We start from the raw sequence: 20573 nt of genomic DNA, 5'->3' as shown, positions 1-20573 counted from the left end.
AAAGATACAAAATATTGGCACAAAAAAGCAGAACCCAGAGTATTTCGATTCTGGCATATAGAAACTAAAATTAAAGGAACCCTACCTGTGGAAAAAGCAATAGAATGTTTACAGAACTTTTCTGTCGAGCATGGTTTGACAAGCTTTAGCACAATTGTTTGGATGTTGGGTTGTGTAAAACTGTTTTTGACCATTGAGAAGCCCTGCTGGCTGAACCTGGGTACAGGCAGCAGTGTCCTGGCCAGCTCTGCTCCAGTGTAGGGACTCCTTCAGGCGGAGCGCCAAGCCTTTGCAGAAATGCCCTGCCTCCACGTGCCACGGATCATCCTGCCAAGGCTCCAGGGGTTTCATTTGCAACCTTAACTCTGCTGCCAGCTACTTTCTCAGCATTAACCCGCTACTCTGTGTTGGCGGTGTGACATACTGTTTTCTCCTCAATTCCACCTTGCTGCAGCTAGTATCCTTATTTTTTTCAGAGCTGATTGATGTGCCTTTCTGTCTGCCCTGTTTTCCTCTCTCTGCTGTGCACCTTTGAACCCAGTGTAGATGCACTTGATCACGTCACGTCAGTCTGGCTCTAGTTGACTTATCAACTCCTGCAGCATGGCCGAGAGAACTGCACTGTATGTCACACTGCTCTCTCTTCTCCAAAGCTTTGTCAACTCTTTTCTCTCTCATTTCTGTCATGAGCGCTGAGGCTGGTGAATATGTATCCCAGGCTCTTTTCGCAGCGTTTTTGAGGATCTCTAACAAAGCGAGATGAGAGAACCCTTTGTGGTTGTCTTCTGGATTTAACCGTGACATTTCTCTGGAGCCTGCTGCCACTTTTTATCTTCAACAGACTTTATCCCCAGGTCAGACTTGCGGCCCCTTTTGAATGCTGGCATTGTCAAAGCTCACACCCAAAATCCTCGCCCCAGCTATCATATTTCGTTATTCGGGAACTCAAGTCAGTTTGAATATCAGGGCCGTAATTGAGTCATTAAAGCACAACAAAAATATCTTGCCAAACACAAACAAATGTATCCTTAAGGAAACCCAAACAAAAGGTTATGTAACGCTCACTTATGGCACATAATCCACGCTTAATCTGTCGGGTCGACGCAGTGCAGTGGTGGGATCGTCGGCAAGCACGGTGATCAGCGTTTCCCTCATCTGCCTGCCGCTGGAACTCGCTGCACCCTGGACTGCAGTAATGAACAGCAGGGAGCAGAGAACCGGGCCATCACCATGATCCTCATCATCTTAAAACACCCTCCGTTTCCTGCACCCACCCCACCCACAAAGAAGGGAAGCCTCACGCTGCAGGACTCAGAAATAGCATAGAGCAGGGAAGAAGAGGAGTGAAAATCACAGGCGGCAATTCTGATTTCACATTTCTGTTATCAGCGGGAACCAGCAGAGTGAGCCAGCATGGGAATGACCTGGATACTGATCGTCCTGTATTCTGCCCAGATGCTGCCTGTGCCACCTTACGGCCAGACAGCAGCCAATCCTTCAGCAGCTACCAGTGCCGCAGCATAAACACAAAAGACAATGGAAGATACGCAAAGTACAATATTTGTACCTTGAATTGCTTCATTTTTCCATCTGTCTGGCGTGATTAACCATAGCACCTTTCTACACAACGCTGTCCTCCATCTTAGCTCCAGTTAAAATCCGAGCCCATAATGCTGTCATTGTTAGCACCTTGCTACACCTACTAGACTAAACAAGGCCATTATACTCTCTTTTTTGTCAACGCTGCCAATTTATGCCCTTAAAGACATTATCAATTTTTTTAGCGTGAAAAACATTACAGAACATCGCGCCCTGTCCCAGTAGGGGAGCGTGTCGTTGCATTGCACCAGCAGGGACACTTTGTCCTTAATGCGCTGTACCATGCTTTGTGCTCTGTTGACCTAATCAGCCCCGCCTAAGCCAAAGTTAAGCTCATCTTTTTGTTCTTCTGTGTTTATGAAAGACAGGCCACCGTTCACTCCACTGTGGATAAAACACATGGAGCTCATGTATGATATTTTTAGAGATGCATAAATGCACAATTTTCCACGGCAGACGAACACTGCGGTATAAGTCGGGGATGTTTGAGACGAACATTGCGGCGGTTTGAATTGGCTGAGCCTATGCATAGCAGTTCGACGATGTGCAGCAGAGTTGTTGAGGCCAGTGCTTTGGAGAGTTGCTCAGAGACTTAACCCTCCTCCCGGCACCTTCCTCCTCTCTAGCAGAGGAAAATCTCTGCTGAATTCATGTCTCCTTTCAGATTTCTAAGAGGCGTTAAACCTTTCTGGATTAAAGAAGGTAATCTGACAGGCGGAAGATTGTATTAGCTGGAGTGTTGGCAGAGCTTTTAATTTCTCCTCTCTTTTCATTTCCCCCTCTCAGCCTGCCTCTCCTGCTGACCTGCTAGATGGCATTATTGTGTTTTTCTTTTGAATTACAGCAAAAACATCCACATCTTCCTACTATTCACTCTCTTCTCTCCCTCTCACACGCTCTCTATCCCACTCTTTCCATATCTCTCTTCATCCGCTCTCTCCTACCTCTCTCCCAGGCTCTTCCAGCAGTGACAGCATACTTGTGTGAACCCATGATTTATCATTTGCTAATCCGTGATGATTATGGAGCTTTCCACAAGGCCCTTATCTGTTGCTGAGCCCGCTTTTCACTCCATAGCTGCCAATTATCTTTCAAGCAGCCTGCAAACAGACCTGTCTCTGCCAGCCAGCTGCAGAACCGCCACCGAGGCCTCTTATGCTTTATATACCTAAGTATGCATGCACAGGCGCACCAATGACAGGCTGCCTGGGTACATGTATTTTTGATCAGAGTGCTTGTTGAAATGTCAGACTGAAAGATGAAATTCAACACTGCATTTTGTAAATGTTTCACCTAAAGCTTAAACTCACATTCAGCATCACCTGGAGAGGGCAGAACATAAAACTGCAGCTGAAAAGCAACCTGCCTCATGGACACTTAAACTGCCTGACAAACTGGAACCAGCCATGGCATTACTTCACTCAAGGATAAAAGACAAATACAAACAACCAGCTGATATGTCGATCCCCGCCCGATTCATTGTGGTGATAAATGCAATTTTTTAAGCTGTTGATCTGAATATTCCTTCTGGACAGCTCTTAATGCGGAGAGCTGATATTAATTGAGTTACGTGCTGCTTTTGGCTAAACATAAAGCACAGAGGATGCTCTGTCACAAGCTTTTACTTATTTGACTTGACATCCCGAAGCTTAGATATTAGTATATTAGTATCAAGGTCAACATTCTGCTAGCGTGCCAAATTTACCACCCACACCAGGCCGAGAGCCGCGATGATGATGCCTCACTGTGACTCATTCAACACTTCCTGTAGGCAGACGGCAGGACAGCCAAGGTTGGAGCATGACAGCATGAGGTTACCAGGAGTGAGGCCTTGCCCACGGGGAGGGTATGCAGATCACGGCGCGCTCAGCTGATGTGGCGTCCAATTGTCAGTGTAATGGGAAGTGACGTGCACATCAGAGCAATGTGGGTCAGAGCGCCAGACGACCAGCCTGCGGCCTGTATCTGCTCCGCCTGTCTAATCTGCTGTATCCCGACCAGACGAGACTCTCTAATCGACCCTGATATTCACTGAACACACATTACCATCTCCCCTCATACTCAGGAACGCAAACACACTCGCGGCACGGAGAGAGTTCTCTATCTGCCACATTTAAGAGATTCAAATGTAGTGGGTGTAGGAAGAAAGAATGCAATTCTCTTGTAAGACTTTGGATCATTATTTAATTGTGAAGGAGGTAGGGAACAACCTTGTAAAAAAGAAATAGACATGCACAGTACTCGCTCCTCTTGCTGTTTAAGTCGAGCATGGCTAAAGGCTCCAGCAAATATCATTTTGGGCAAATTGGCAGGCCAATTTCTTTTTTTGGACTTCATCTCCCCATCTCTGATCTCATCCTTTGATGTAATGATCAGCATATTTATAATATTGTCCACGCCTTCATGGGTTTTGAAATATAATTATGCAGAAGGCTAAATATAAAAGCCGGGGTCTGTGGTTCACCTGCAGTGTGATATGGATTGAGCTGTGATTTTTCAACGGGGGAAAATGAGTCGGATGGACAAAGAGCTTAATAAGATTCCCATGACATAGTCAGGGGCTGGCGTCTGAAGGGAGGAAGAGGAAGGGAAGGGAAAGGCAGGGGGAGCGGGTTAGGCAGAAAGCAGCGGTGGTGGAGGGTAAAAAAAGTGCAATTTTTTGCGAGTGTTTGCTTAGCACCTGTGTACGGACCTCAGTCGTAGCCAGAGGGACGGGACATATGAGGGCCATGAAGTGTTTTGACATTTTCTACTCAGACAGGTTGACGGTTTTTTTACGGCCGGGGGAAGAGGCCCGTTGGAGTTCAGCCTGTGCGAATCTGCCTCTGCCTCTGCCTCATCAAAGGCAGTAATTTCCTGTTCATTTCAGGCCCCCATCCCCCAACCCAGAGCTCTTGTCTGCTAATCCCACCCCTGCAAACTGCCCCCCCTCCCCCAACCCCCACCCCGGGCCCCCCTGCTGGTGTCCTGCCCGCCTGTGCTTCAGCTTGCTACACTCCAGGGCTGGGGACTGGGAGGCTATGCGCTTTGTGTCAGCAGGCTCGCGGCTGAGCACTAACAAATCCTCATTGTCCCGCGCGGGAGTGGTGACAGAGGAGGAGGAGGGGGCCATCGCTGTCTGGATTCTATTCAAATCCAGGTACACACACAGGCCTGGGAGGCAGCAAGGGGTGCAGAGGGGCTTATAGAACTCCAAGCCTGGGACCAAAGTCCATCCAAAACCTGGACCGGGGTGCGGGGTCACAGGAGACGCTTACACAACTGGTGCCTTCTCTTAACTGACAGACGTTATTAGCTAATCAACAAGGGATACTGGACTTCACAAAACCATCATGGTTTCAAAATACTACTGAGCAATTTCAGGGGAAAAAAAAAAAATCCCTCAAGTTCACCTCCACAGAGTCCAAGTGTTATCATTTTGCCAGCAAAGAGCTTTGGCTACCTGTAATCCTTAAACAAACTAAAGTTTGTGCTGTCACTAACAGGGTGTTTTTGTCTCATTTGGGGACACAGCACTCTTGTATTAAAGGCTGTATGTAGGCTGAAGTGCATAGTTTAGAAGCATGTGTTTCAGTGACGGCTTCACTGAAAGGCTCTGTTGATTGGGGTTATGGAGGGTATGACAGCCATTGCTAGTGTTGAGGGCTGAGATGTGTATCTGGTTAACAAGACTGTACATGTAGAGGCATTTCAGAGAATGAGTTGTACTCTGCTTTCAGCCTGAGAGCCTCAGACTTGCTACATGCAGTACACACATGCACTCAGTTTGTTTTTTTTTAAAAGGATGTTTTGCAGACCACGGCCAGGACTGTTGTTTTTGTTTTGTTAATCTGAATTTGTGACATAAGTTAAAGTCATCACTTGTTTTTCTGTTCCTATAGCAGCTGTGTGTAGCTGCTTTTTCTCGTCATCACCAGCACTTAGATATATGAATCCAGACTTATTTACGTGTGTGTTGTTTGTTCATCCCGGCGTTAAGCCTTTGTGCTGTCTGTGAATGTGTTTTTCTGAAGGGGGGACTAAAGCAGCAGCCGTGTGTACATCTGTGATCCTGGGCGATGTTTTTCTCAGTTGTTGCTACTCCTTGACGCACTCAGCTTTTTGCGGTGGATTAAGAGCTTTGGACAAAAGCAGACTGGGACAAAAAAAAATATAGGGACGGCCAGTATTTCCTGTCACTAAATACATTCCAAACCCAGCGACCCCCACGCAAGCCGGCGGGGAAAACCAACGAAAAAGGGAATAGAAAAAAACAACCTCTGTGAAAATTACAGTCTCTCCTATTCTTCCTCTTTTGTTGCTGCCTATATTTAACCACCTCCTACATTAACACTTCCTCTGCTGCATTTTCTTCCCTTCACCTAGCAGTAGTTTTCGTTAACTCTAGCAAGTCATTGACACTAGCTTTTTGAATTTTTGATGTGGAACCATCGGCACTTTACAAAAGGCACTGGACAAGATTTCTACACAAACATGTGCTGAAAGATTTTCACAGTGATGCAAGGGAAATTATTTTTAGCTCATTCAACTGATGCCTCAACTGCCGGAGTTTTGACCTGCAAAGCATGCTGGGGTTTCTCAAAGTGGGAGAGGGCGAGGTGCAAGGTGAGCACTTTTAGAGGCAGTCATGAAGTGAAGCATGGTCACCCCTAACCCCAAACGCTAAAGGCGGGGCATCCCCTCCCTTCATGGAGCGAAGCAGCAGCTGGCTGACCTGTCCCTCCACTGCAGCCTCTAATGGCTGACCTGCCCTGTCTGGACAGCCCTGCTCGCTTTTGTCTACTGTCTGGCTCAGTTCCTCCCAGTCAAACACTGCTACTGACTACCGCAGTCCACATTCCCACAGAGCAAGCTTTAGAAAAAAACACACACACGCAGACAGACATATATGCATACACACACACACACACACACACACACACACACACACACACACACACACACACACACACACACACACACACACACACACACACTTGGCACACTTTGTCCTGCTCACACAATGTCTCTGTCTCCCTCTCTCTTGCACATACATCCTTTTCAAAACTCTCCCACACACAGCGCCTCTGTCTGGTTTCATACACACACACACACGCGCGCGCACAGTTTTAGACAAACTGTACCAACCACAAATGCTCTCATATACTGCATGAAGAATTAAAAATGTCTTTGTGGCTGCTATAAGTGAAAATAAAAACATATATTTATACATTAACATTTGTAGAAATAGAGTAGTTGTTCAATGATATTTTGAATGTATTTTTTTTTTTTTTAATGAGTCAAGTGTTTAGTCAGTGAAGCTGGAAATGAAAAGAGGATCAGTTCAAATACTCACCCAAAGCGTGGTCAAAAGTTCGACGGCATGAATCTGTGGTGACTGGATGGTAGGGGGAAAAAAAATCAAACACGAGAGAGTGAAAAGCTTCCATATTTGGGGAGAAACCTTGTGTAGACGGGCTGAAAAGTTGCTGCTAAAATGAGTTGAACGGGTTCCTCTCTCTGTCTGTCTGCCGTCTCTCTCCGCGTCTCTCCCAGACTCATACACACTTGCGGATACACACTCCTGACACACAAGTCTTTCAGTCTGATCTCCCTGCCTCTAGTGGGAACTCAGCCAGTAGTTTGCAAATACAAGTGCCTTACAAATCTCTCTGTCTTTCTCTGTCTCTCTCTTGCCCTCCCTCCCTCTCTCTCCTTCCGTGGTTCTACATAGGTAAACAAGCACACGTATTCCCCCATGCATGCAACTCCCTTTCACAAACACACGCACACACACAAGAGCCTGGCTACGACGCAAGTTATTGAACTGCTCCACATTTTCTTGCATGCACTATATATGAGGCAGTTGATGGACAGCAGCACATAGTCATGTGTGGAGTGAAGGCTGCTGTGATTGGTTTAAGGCCTGGGAGTTGAGGGGGGGCAGGGGGCGCTGTGATTGGTCTGAGCTCAGACCATTGAAGATTTAAGGCTTCTCTATTGAATGGCTGCCTCTCTGGGTGGAGTTTGGATGACGCTGTTCAGGAGGGGGGGAAAAAAGCAACATCCTGAGAGTTTTGAGCCTTTATTGGAGTTTTAACTGCTGTGGTTGGACAGAATGGAGGTATTAAGATATGCTTATCACACTTGAGCAGCTGAAACCAATTAAATAATTAACCAATAATGAATTCATCTTTAATCTTTAAATCTTAATTTAAGTCTTTTTATCAATAATATATATATATATATATATATATATATAATTATACTTTTTCATTTATTTTTTTTGTATTTTACAGACTAAACAATTAATTGATTAACTGATTAATCAGAAAAAGAATTGGTAAATTGAAACCAGTGAAAATAATCATCATCAACTTGCATCCCTAATTTTGGATGTATACCTTGGTTAAATGTGTCATTAATATTGAGGTAAATGAGTGAATATAAAATCTTGTCTGCTTTCCATGCATCATTTAAGAAACATGTTTCACCAAAGAATCTCGGACAAGCTCTGATTTGACAAGCTTTTCAGGAACACTAAAACAATGCAAGGCTAAATCTTAATGTGAAAGGTGAGTATTGTCTGGACTAGGTAGGTGGGTAGGTTCATTGTCGCAATCTAACAAGTTATAGAGTGAAATTGAGTTTGTAACTCCCTTCTGCTACGTAGCAGACACTATACATTAATACAGAATAAATTATAAAAATGGTAAACAGAAATAAACTATCATCACTGGAGCAGTGCTGAGGATGAATTAGAGTTTAAGAGTCTGATAGCTTGGGGGAAAAAAAAGCTGCTCTGCAGTCTGGTGGTGCGGCAGCAGAAACTTCCATATCTCTTCCCAGAAGGCAGCAGGGTGAACAGGCTGTGGCTGGGTGGGTACTGTCCTTTAGAAACCTTTGGGCTCTACAGGCACCTCACCGATATCACTGATGCTCGGGAGGTGGGTACCAATTATTTTCTGAGCAGTTTTAATCACCCACTGCAGAGCCCTCCGGTCCTGGGCCGTGCACATCCCATGCCAGTTTGTGATGTTTCCAGTCAGGATGCTTTCTATTGCTCCTCTGTGAAAGCTGACAAGAACTTGGCACCGGAATTTGGCCTTCTTAAGCTTCCTCAAGTATATAGTCTAGACTGAAATGTAGACTAGGGCTGGATATTGAACCTATTGATACTTCTTAGAACTGACCAAATTGTGCTATGTTGGAATTTAATTTCTGATCACATTTGTAATCTACTTTCTTATTCTTTGATATAGTTGCCATTCAAAGTCCTCCATTACTCACACACATGTTTCGCTTATTGTTACGTGACCTGGATGTTTGAACTGTACAGGATGACGTATGTGCAGAGTTTGACACTAGTAGGCGGTTTTCACATTCAGCTGTTGAAGTGTTAAAGTTTCTCTGGGCTAACCTGAAATCTCAGTTTAACACGTGGACATATCAGCAGGATTTTGTGACAGCTCAAGTAGTTTGCGAGCCAATCATGGTCGAGGATGAAATTTACAAAAGGGTGGTGTGGTCACTTGAAGACCCCTGCGCATGTGCATTGCGAATTTGCTTGTCAGTGAAGCAGTAGACATCTTCTGTCCAGTAGTTACAATTTTGAAATGAAAAGTATTTGCATATTCATAGATTTTGAATATTTCACTGAGGGAAAAGCAATTTCACTTTTATTGATAAGGCTTAGCCAGGACAAATGTTTCTAGAGCACCATAAAATCTACATAAAAAGCCACATTGCTCAAAGATATTTTACTCTCTCTGTTTTGTACATTTTTTTCTATATTTAGTAAGCCAGGTAGTGTTTGTCAGTTTATGGGCAGGGCTTACTTTGATCTAGCTACACAGAGCTTTGATAAGTCTATTAGTGCTCTGCCTATTTAATTTGAAATCATACAAAAATGCAAATTGTCTTATGGAAGTAATTTTTGTGTTGAAGTGTCCTCATAACTCTAGTAAGGCAAACGTGTGTGTGTGTGTGTGTGTGTGTGTGTGTTTTCCTTCCCCCTGAGTGATGACGGCATAGCGAGGCCTGGAGCGCCGCCAAGTGCTTTCATTCACACCTGATTAGATCACTCTGACCTGGATAACATGCAGCGCTCCACGCTTGGCAACATGCTGCCACACAATCCTTTTGCCTTTACAAAATACTGCTCTGGCACAGATTGCCTCCCAGTTAGTCTGAGATGATATTAAAGCCGATACCTCTGAACTTACATGTTGTTTACTCACCTGAATCACATCATCACTCTCTACATTTACACCCATACAGATCTGTTCTCACCAGTTTCGGCAAAGTTAAACACTCAATTATCTGTTCTGTCTGAATTACTTATATTGTATTTCAGTACATCGAATCACAAAATACAGATTTGGTGTCACTGAAATGTCTTTCTTTTTCTACTGTCTGACATTATGCTGGAGAGGTAGTGTAATATTTGGGGACAACTTCTGGAGTCACCAGTGATGATTTATGCATTTTGGACATTTCGTTATTTCTAGAATTGTGTTCTGTTACAGAAAAGGCTGTTAATTGAAGGCTTCTTTTAGAATTAAAATTTTTTCTAAAATACATATTTTACTTGTAGGAAATTAGGGGCTGCCTATTACCTTGCCCCCCAAAGAGCTAGCATTCATATTTATAACAGAGCATTGAGGTCAGAAAGGTCCGCCCCAGGTATTTTTTTTACGAGTTGTCCATTATAAAATAAATTTGGAGACCGCTACTCGGAGATCATCCTCGACATTCAATCGCGATCTGTATTTATTTTTAAGGTACATCAGTGCCGAAACAGTCTTTTGGCACAAGTAAGTAGTGGCAAACAGCATCAGCACATCCAAAGCAGCCTTGGATAGTTGTGGGTATTTCCTCTCAACTGAAATCCAAAAGTCAGCCAGCTTCTCGGAATTAAACGCTGTCTCCAAGGTTCGGTTGCTTGACAGTTCAACCAATGCGTCCTCCAGGTCGGATGTCAGATGATTTGCCCTCGTTACAGGTAATGGTAATCTTATCCAGTCATTTTGTTCTGGAGCTGTTTCCTCTTGGAAATACCTGTTGAGGTGTTCCAGGAGGGCTTGGAGGTGGGTAAGTGATTCATATATCACGACCCACCTCCAAGCCCTCCTGGAATGAATTCAACCAGCTCAGAAAACATATCAATCCTACATTTCAACTCGCTCAATCCAACGCTGGAGTTTTCTCGTGAATGCGTGGATTTTATCATTCTGCGACATGATGCTTGTTTTTTCACCTTACAGTGACACATTAAGTCCATTCAGTTTTTCAAATATGCAAGACAAATACGCTAGCCTTGTTAAACAGTCAGGATCAGTGAGGTGGTCAGCGAGCTGGGACCCATGCTCTGTCAGAAATAGATTTCCCGCAGCTCATACAGGCGGCTGAGCACATTCCCCTAGCAAAAGCCACCTGACATCTGTATGGCATCAGGCCCTCATGCTCCGATCCCAGTTCGTCACAGAGAGTGGCAAACAGTCTGATATTGAGTGGATGGGCTTTTATATAGTTCACAATTTTTATCGCCGTCTCAAAAACATGTAAGTTCTGGGTCAAGTGTTTTGCTCGCAAGAGCTTCTCTGTGTATAATAAAGTGCGTGGAATTTATGTGAGGCGCCACTTCTAAGACTCTTACTTTAAGTCCTTTCTTTCTTCCCAGCATCGCTCCAGCACTGTCTGTACACACACCGACACACTCGTCCCAAGACAGTCCCTGTTCTTTAAGTTTTTAGTATTTGACAAATACAAGCAGCTGGGGAGAGTTTGATACAACTGTCATTTCATCTAACTGTAAAGCGTATTTCCCTTTCTTCACTCTGTCAACCAGCTGATGCTCTATGTCCTGGGCCATGTCGGAGATGCACTGGGCAATTTTTTGCCTGTGCAATTAAATATGCCACCTTATATGATGCTTGTTGAGCTTTGGCAGGACTGTTGTTTGTTTAGTTAGGAGTTTCTTTTGGCCTAGCAACTCTCACTCCTTTTGCTGGAAAAAATCTACTGGTTTAGCAGCGGGAGATGGGTGCTTAGATTTCAGGTGTCTTAGCATTTTTACAGGCTTTAGGCTTTGGTGTGCAAGCACCTCGTGCAGACTACACATTGGGGATGTTGTACTTCGTTGATGACAACACATGTGAATCCATACTGGATAAATTCCTCTCGATGCTATCAAGACTTGGAGGAAGGCTGATCCGACTGCTGATGGTTGTCCTTGTACAGACGGCGGTCTCTAACTGTACCAGAGGTCGATGGCCTTTCTGACGATGGTGCTTCTGCTCTCCTCCGCTGGACTCTGCTGCCCTCTCTGGTGGGCTCTCCGGTGTGGTCTTTGCTGGCCTCCCTGCTTTGTCTTTGGTCGATATCAACCAATGTTTCATTTTGACAAAAATAATGTTCTAAGTGTAAAACCTAAAAATATCCTACATGCACATGTTGGAATACAACTGATGCTGTCGCTAATATGTCGTAAATCTGTTGTAATGACCTCAGCGGTCAGAGTGGTCAAAGATAATCAAAAGAGCTGATGCCTTTTTTTATTTGCTTGTTTTATTAAAAATGTAGCCACTATTTTTTTCTTGTGTTACAATTATGGCTAATATATGCTATTTCTAATTGTTTTTAAATTTTTATTTTATTTCTGGAAATCACCTTGCCCTCTCTGTCTCGCGACCCCCACTTTGGGAATCACTGCGAGTAGTGGACTGCTTGTAGTTCAATGCCATTCACACTCATTTCTAAATAGGAAAGGTATTTCGAAAAAAGTTGACTGTGCTTCTTCACAGAGGCAAAAATTGAATTGTAATGCCAGCATTCCTGGTAAGAAATATTTTAAGAGTCAATCTTTCACTGAGTCACAAATACGATTTACTTATTTAACTGTGTCTGTCTTGTAAAGGGGTCGGTCTGAGGCATTCAGGAGAAAACCTCTAGCCTAGCTTGTGTGCAACAAAAAAACACCTTTTGGTCAAATACATTAGGGTTTACTATTGTGTCTCACAAGTGAAAGAAAAGTCCACTCTCCTTGAATAGATCATATTTATATTTTTAATTTTAATTGCCATGACATCACTTGTATACTGTATAGCACTGAGCTACTCTAAAAGCTAACTTAGCTGAAACAGACATGAAGATAATCCAGCTAGATTCGGTATGAGCACACAACTGCTATGTTAACTTCATACTCGTGAAGTTTGAAAACTAAAATCCTCAGGATTCGACCAATGCAAACCATTTCAAGATGTAATCACAGCGGATGATCAGCTTCTCTGTCAGACAGTACAATCAAAATTGACACGACTCACCTATGAAGCCTCATAGTAATCCACCAATCAATTATATTCCAAATTTGTTACGTTGTCAAACGTCAAGATGATCCAATCCAGTAAAAATATTTAGTCCAAAACACATATTTCATCAATAAATCCCCAGGGACAGCTGCTGCATCGTTTCATATTTGCCGGCAGACGTGGCTCGTATGTCATTATAACCGTAATAACTCCGATTTGAATGTAAACAACTACGATAGCTTGTATTCAAATTAGCCGCTGAACTCGCAATACCAAATCCGACCCAATAGGAGCTCACATGTCCCTTTCACAGCCTTCAACAGCCAACGAGAGCCCACGCTGTAAGGAAGGGCCAGCCCCTATTTCGTGGGTAGGGCCATTTCAATTTTCAATTGCAAGCAATTGTGCCGATGACTGGCACTTCGTGTAGCCAATAAAATTCTGAAAATAACTATACGCTAAGACATGCGCTTACAAAAACCTGAGTAAAATAGTAAATTTTCATGGTATTGATATGAAATTTAAACTAGGACTAGGTAAGGCTTTATCCTGTGGTCCTACAGTGTTTTCCAGCTAATAAGTCCCAGCTATAGTTGTCTGCATGCATTTGTTAGCAAGCGGAAATGAAAAATATATTAGTTTTAGTGTGTTTAAACTTATATTAATCAATTCCAGTAGCACTTATAATCATTCTGACTTATGGGTTAGACACTCCAGAGTGTTATCTTTCAGAGAAGCCCAAAACCAGACATATACTCCAAATTATTCAAGAACTACATTCAATTTACTTTGGATATGCCTTTAATAGGCGTTTTGCATGAATTTTACAGGAATGTTAAGAGGTTAAACTTTTTGATGGCCTGTATGTGTGGTGGACACTCAGAGATGAAACGGATATCTTGTCACCTGCTTCTGCTTTAGAAAACAAAACCTTTAAAAAAATGTTGCACTGCTCCTTTTAAGGAATGCAAGTTAAGGTTATGCGTTAGTTGAAAGCCACAATTTCTGAGTGATTATTTTTGTATGGCTTTGGCTCAAATTGCATCTCCTCCCTTAACACTCCACACTATGTCTTCACATTAGCGAGTTGTTGTGTATCGAACACGGCATCTTGGTAAGGGATCAGCTAATTATCCTGGCGGGCTTCTCTCTAAAACACCTCTTTGTTGTGCTAATGCGCTCTCTTTGATAGCATCTCCATCCATAACCTTCTCCATGAGTACAGATAACCTGGAGGGGGTAAAGTGGTGTATGTAGGGCGCTGGGAGTCGGGTAGTGGGGGTCGGAGGGTGTGTTGTTGCAGCATGTCCTGCAGCTGTGCCTACGATGACAAGCCTGTCCTCAACCTGCCCTCAGCCAGACTAAACACAGCACACAACTTTACCTGCAGGGCTTCCTGCCTGCCTTCCTATCTGCAGTTCCAAAAGTCTTGTGACTTTGGCGAAGATGCAGTGCTGTTTTGGGATGTCACTGGTACATATCTGCATTGCTATCTATAGTTAAAGCTGTGACGGCTCTCTGTTGAAGTGTGGTAGGTTGGCTGCTCGCCATTGTGCACTGGCCTGACTGAATGCACTGAACCAGGTTTTTGTGCCCATAGCAGTTCTGAGGGAGTCATGCTTGGTCTTTCTGGGCCACAAGGAAACTAGGTCACTGTGCTGTGCTGTCAGTCGTGCCGCTCTCTTGGTGTGTGTGTGTGTGTGTGTGTGTGTGTGTGCGTCTTTGTGTGTGTGTGTGTGTGTGTGTGTGTGTGTGCACACAACAGAACTGTAAAATAGGGCTTTTACATAAGGATGGGATGGGTTCCACAGATATGCAATATTGCTGTTGCAGAGATTCTCTCAAACTGCTGCACCCCCACCCCCTCCCTGCGATGCCACACTGGGAGAGAACGAGATAGAAAGAAACAGAGAGGGGGGTGAGAGAGAGAGAGAGAGAGAGATGAAATTCTCATCCTTGGTTCAGATCCCTAAGAACGCTTGGGAAGGCAGGATCTTATTATCACAGCAAATTTGCAATGTGCAGAGTGGAGGAGATTAGATGCGTCCTGCCTTTGAAGTGTATTTTCCAACCATTGTGCGATGGCAAATTCCATCAAGTGTTGGAGGGAGCCGTGATAAGAGGCACGGGTTATGAATGCTGCGGCATTAAAAGCCGTCATTTGAGCAATAAGATGAAACACTCACAAACTCATGCTAAATGAAAAATATTTCCCCTCATTTCAGCACTGTCATTCATAACTGTGTTGTGGAAAAGCTACAGATACTAAAATAACAAGGTGCATTGGATGGCTTGAATAAATGTCAAAATATGTGGAATATGGATTATACTTAATGTAAATGATGGGGTATCGGCCTTTGAATTGGGGACTCCCTTTTATCTTTCTCTCCTTTTACAAATGATGCTGGATTAGATTGTTTAAGTTACAAATTCTCATCTAATAAAAGAAATTAATAAAAATCAGGTTTAATCTGCATGTGATGCAACATTTTGGTTTGCAATGGAAAAGAAAGCTGTATTGATTGTTAAAACAGGGTTTTCTTCAGAGAATTGAGTGAAAAACAAAATTAGAAGGCATCAGATTTCCAGAGCAAACACAAAGGTGCTGCTGGGCTTTGATCAGGTCCCCTCGGTGTGTCCTCCTCAGCTCTTTGACCTTCACTTTGAGAGCTGTGGCTTCTCAGGGGTTGGGTGTCAGGATGGGGCCACAGGGGATATGTGAGGGTGAGCAGGAACGTCACTGGAGTAAACCTAACACTTCCATCCCCTCACCCCCCCCCCCCAGCCAAGGGTTCCCCAGGGGCTTGAGAGCTGCAGGGTGGGAGGACATCCCCAGGGCACCCAGCTGAGGAGTGACATCCTCAGCCTGGGCCTCAGATCCTGTTGCAGCTTCAGACCAAACACAAACAGTGCAGAGCTGCTGGAGGTGTCTCAACACACATACTGGTTCTACAGTTGGTGTTCTTTGTCTTATTCATCTTTGACATAAAAGAACATTGCGGTCTAGGTGCACAATGCCAAAAATGCTGAAAAAATCATTAATTAAATGGTAATATTCCAGATTGTCATTTTTTTTTTCTTTGGCTCCAAGCGCTCCTTGGTGTGGGGGTTTTCAGCAGTGTCTAGTAGTTAGTAGCTATAAGTCTGTGGATTACCTTATCACTGTACTGTAATATTGCAGAAAAAAGCTTTGCAGAGTATCTATATTTACATACACTTTAATTAATGTGGATTTAGTTAAAATTTGTGTAAACCAGAAGCCTCCTTTCTATTAGCAGGGTTAGGAAACCTCGTTAACAAAAACATAATCCACGCAGATTTCTGCTGATTTCCTGGCCAGGTATTCACTTAAAGACAGACACAACAATTAACATTAACAACAGCCAGCCACATCGTCATCATAACCTGAGCAGATGATATATTATTTCAGTCCTGGACATGGCATAATGTCATATACCACTTAGTAGTCAAATGCCCTCATGTTCCCATTGGGGTTTATTAATAGCATGCCATTAACAAAAACAGCAGTGTAGTATACTTTTTTATGCAATGCGTATAGCATGCCATTAATTATATATAGCCCGTATAAGTTGGTGCTTGATCAGTGGATTGAACAAACAGCAACTTTCATTGTTGTTGACAGTGAAGGTAAACACCCACACACATACCAGTTCTTATGCCTATCATAATGAAAGAATACTTTTCTAAATGAACGTTACTGCACACATTCTAAGAAGTTAAACTCAGAGGGATTTGAGACCCAGGTGTCTAACATTGTGTTTTGAGTCAGAGTCCTCCATGCAGTTCTTGTGACAGCATCTAGCAGACATCCAGCTGTTTAAGTGGATGTTAATTTTGTTACAGGCATTTACTGTAACTAAAGACCCACTATCAAAAACAGATCGGTCAGGCACCTGCTATGAAAATGTAGGCTACATTAGGTACAAGTTACTGTTTTTATTTCTAATATTTCTGCAGCTCAGTGAGGATTGGGAGCAGTTTAACTTTGAGCCAAACAACAAGACAATGACAAATTTATGTTCTTGGATGTGCTGGTGAAACACTGTATTGTATGCTGCGTTTCTAGAGACCATATTGTCAAAAATGAAAACTTCAAGACTACAAACAATTTGGTCAGTTTTGTGAATTCTGACTTCCCAGTAAACCTTTATCTCCTTTGTCTCTGCTACTGCTTGGCATTACATAGTTCCTTTGCTTACCTTGTAGCTGCAGTGAACAAATGTTGATGGAATGTCTGAAGAAGCTTTGTCTGGGAGTATTCACCTGCAGTACAGTGACACACAAAGTGGAACTGCTGTTTATCAGGATTTTGTGCAACATTTTACAAGACGTGGAAAAAAAAAAGAAGAGTGAGCGGGGCCAAACAATCCTTACCTGGTCGCTTGAAAACTCTCTGTATGTGTTTTGTCTGGCATTCAGCACTGGCCTTCATCAAAATAATTGGATTTTAAGAGGAGACTTTGTATGTTGGTCTGCCTTGCTTGGCAGAAATCGAAGACTCGGACAAGGGAGGAGGCTTCAACACAGTGACTGGTTCTTGAGGCAGATACTCTAGATGCTCCCCACATGCTGCTAGTGAAATATTGAGTTGGTTTTCGGGGGAAGCCTTCCCACAGAGCTTGGCTGGGATATTTTTAGACTACAGTCTCTAAGTGGAGGTCTGAGAAACAACACTTATGGGGGGGGGGGGGGGGACACACACACACCCTTTTCGCCACCGATCCCCCACCCTTCCGTTTTTCCTTATTCCTCTTTTCCTTTTAATCTTGGATTTCTTCAACTTAATCAGTGTGGTGAATACTATGTCTGCATCATTAATGGCTTCATGAACTGTTTTATATATGAAGTCTTAATGTGTCCACGCTGACAGCTAAATGATTCCTCCCAGGTGTTTCCATCTCTGAAGGTTAGAGTGATGCTTCCATATGAACACATATGGAAGCATCACTCTAACCTTCTGTTTTCTTGTTGAAGTGGAACTACAGCAGAGCTGTATGCGCATACGCTAGGGCCCCTACAGAATAATTCATTTGCTGCTTTGATAAGTGATAATGGACCCAGTAAGGTATAATTCATATGCCCCAGATCTCTTTAGAGAGTAGTGGGACACAAAGTGTCCCGCTACATCACTGAGTACCCCCCTCTTTCAAGACTCTCGTCTGGTTGAAGAGGGACCATTTATTATTTAAATCCCTCTATAATTCATTCATTCCCCACCAATACATCCTCCGTTGCTCTTTCCTCATCTAGTGCAAATTAGCATGAGCTATGTATCTTTGTGTCTGACAACGGAACAGAGAAAGTAAGCAAACTGAAAAAGATAGCAGCAGCTCTGTCATACATAGATGGCTCAGTGCTTATTTCTACCATCCTCCTTGTGATGTGATGCTGTGTGACATATTGAGTCTAATTTGTAGCCTAAAGAACCAAACAGCTGTGGCCTATTTTGTTTAGCTGTTGTTCGGGTGATGTCACCATTTCTGCCTTGTAAGGCCGCCTCGCTCTCGGCGCTCGGTGTGAGGATGTCAGGAGCATTTCGCTAAGCTGCTGATGAGGAGGGCAGGGGTTGTGTAGCCTTTAGATTAATCTGATAAATCAACTGAGGCTGTTATGTGCAGTATTTTTAGACATCTATTAACCAGTGTTAAATATTCACACATACCCTTTGCTATATTTGACATGACCTATTCTTTATGCAATGAATAACAGATATTATGATGTTTGGAGGGTGAACATTGTCTTAAATGTAGAAGAATTACTTTTGCCCCCAGTGGTATCTAGCAATGCATATAGGTTTTGTTTGCTTCCGAAATGAGATTTGTTTCCACCAAAGAAGTAACTGGGACTTTGTTTCTGGAAAATATGTAGTTTAATATTTTTAATGTAAATTTTCAATGCTGTAAGCTCCAGAAAAGCACTTCGATTTACTTCCATTTTATTGGTGTGGAGGCAGACATCTCAAAGTCAGGTACCTAACAACATGGACACTATGGTAGGTGAAAAATGTTTGTAATAAACAAAATACAATAAAAAGAATTAGTTTTCTCTGGCGCAAACTCGGTCTCCTGAAGATGACAGTGAATTGTGGTTGAAAGCCCGGAAAAGGTTAGTGTCCATGAGTATTGTTTCCCAGGCCAAGAATGAACTTTTACAATGGTTCCTTGGTTGAGCAATATGCACATTTGTGTAAGCGCAGGTGCCATATACACACAAAGAACTTAATTCTGCAGAATGGTTGATTCATTGATGTATATATTTGCTCCTATAACATACCCAAAACTTGTATTATGTGGATCTTTTTTTATTAAAAGTATGTGTAATCCTCAGTGTGTAATATTTAGGAGAATCTGTTGACAGAAATGCAATGCAATTTCTTTACTTGTAATGAACATGTATTTTTGGTGGGTGTAGCAATCACTACATTAAAAATTAATTATTTCCACCCTTGCCTGGGGACCCCACACTCTTGGGTGTGTGTGGGTGTTAATACAAAAAGTACAAACTGGGCAGTAGGCTACTAGTACATGAAGTAAGCAGCATTACCTTTATCTTGCATTTTTGTGTTGTAGTTAGGTTCAGAGGTCTTAGCCATGACAGTCTTATGACTGATACTGTTTTGCCTGCACCATAGTGCAATACTGCACTGGGTTCATTATGCATACCTGTTCCTTCCTGCAGTACAGGCCTCAGCATGTCAGGCCAAGTGTCTCGACCTAGCACATAGACATAACAATACCAGTGAAGAAGTCTAGAGCCTCACTACTTAAAGACGGTATGTCCTGACAATTCCATCTCTATTGATCATGTTTATTGATAAGAGTTTTCTGTTTTCTGTTTCCACAGATGCAATCAATGAAAGTAGTCTGGGTAAGTGGAATACTCAGCGTTTTGATCATATGAAGTGCTGTTTGATGAAGGTTATTTGTCGTGAACTAAATCATCAATAGAATGAAATGCTGTAGTGTGCTGTTTGTTTTCTACCACACACATTACTACACATAAACACAATCCCAGGTTTCTGTTTAAGACTGTGGATCAGCTGGTAAACCCAACCCCTCCTTGTGCCTCAGCTGGAAGTAATGATGACTGTGAATTGTTTTTATCTTATTTTACCAATAAGGTGGTGTCAGTCAGAGCCTCTATTACCCCCACTGCCTCTTACTCAGAGGTTCCTCACCAGCAACAAGAGAGTTTTAACCAGTTTTATCCCATCGACTTGTCTGAGCTTTTAAAAACGGTATCACAAATGAGAGTGTCCTCCAGCCCACTTGATGTAATACCTACAAAATTTTTACTGAAAGTAATGGATTCTGTTGGCCCCCATTTGATCTCTGTTTTCAACAGCTCCCTATCTACTGGTTGTGTCCCTGATTATTTTAAAACGGCTTGCGTGAACCCACTTTTAAAGAAACCTGGTTTAGATCCCTCCCTCCCACATAATTTTAGACCAATTTCAAAACTGCCTTTTATTGCAAAGATTCTAGAAAGAATTGTGTCCAAACAGCTGCTCACTGTACTGGAAAATAACAAAATATTTGAACAGTTTCAGTCTGGTTTTAGGAAGTACCACAGCACTGAGACTGCCCTGCTTAAAGTCACCAATGACCTTTTAATGTCTGCTGATGAAGGCATGTGCTCAGTCCTTGTACTCCTGGACCTTAGCGC

At 43.0% G+C, this 20573-nt stretch overlaps 1 protein-coding gene across 3 annotated transcripts in view; it reads left to right on the top strand.

Moving 5' to 3' along the window:
• LOC123960491 (nuclear receptor subfamily 6 group A member 1-A) overlaps positions 1 to 20573 on the top strand; it is a 98156-nt gene that overhangs the window by 34954 nt on the left and 42629 nt on the right. For 2 of the 3 annotated variants that reach the window (XM_046035261.1, XM_046035260.1), the window contains exon 4: positions 19752 to 19775. The exons of the other annotated variant lie outside the window; for it this stretch is intronic. In XM_046035261.1, the coding sequence (XP_045891217.1) occupies positions 19752 to 19775 (24 nt within the window). The remainder of the gene's footprint in view (positions 1 to 19751; positions 19776 to 20573) is intronic. 3 annotated transcript variants of the gene reach the window in all.

Source organism: Micropterus dolomieu, linkage group LG21 (assembly GCF_021292245.1).
Source record: "Micropterus dolomieu isolate WLL.071019.BEF.003 ecotype Adirondacks linkage group LG21, ASM2129224v1, whole genome shotgun sequence".
Taxonomy (NCBI): Eukaryota; Metazoa; Chordata; class Actinopteri; order Centrarchiformes; family Centrarchidae; genus Micropterus; species Micropterus dolomieu.
Note: the sequence above shows the minus strand (reverse complement) of the source record. Positions and strands in the feature narration are given on the sequence as shown.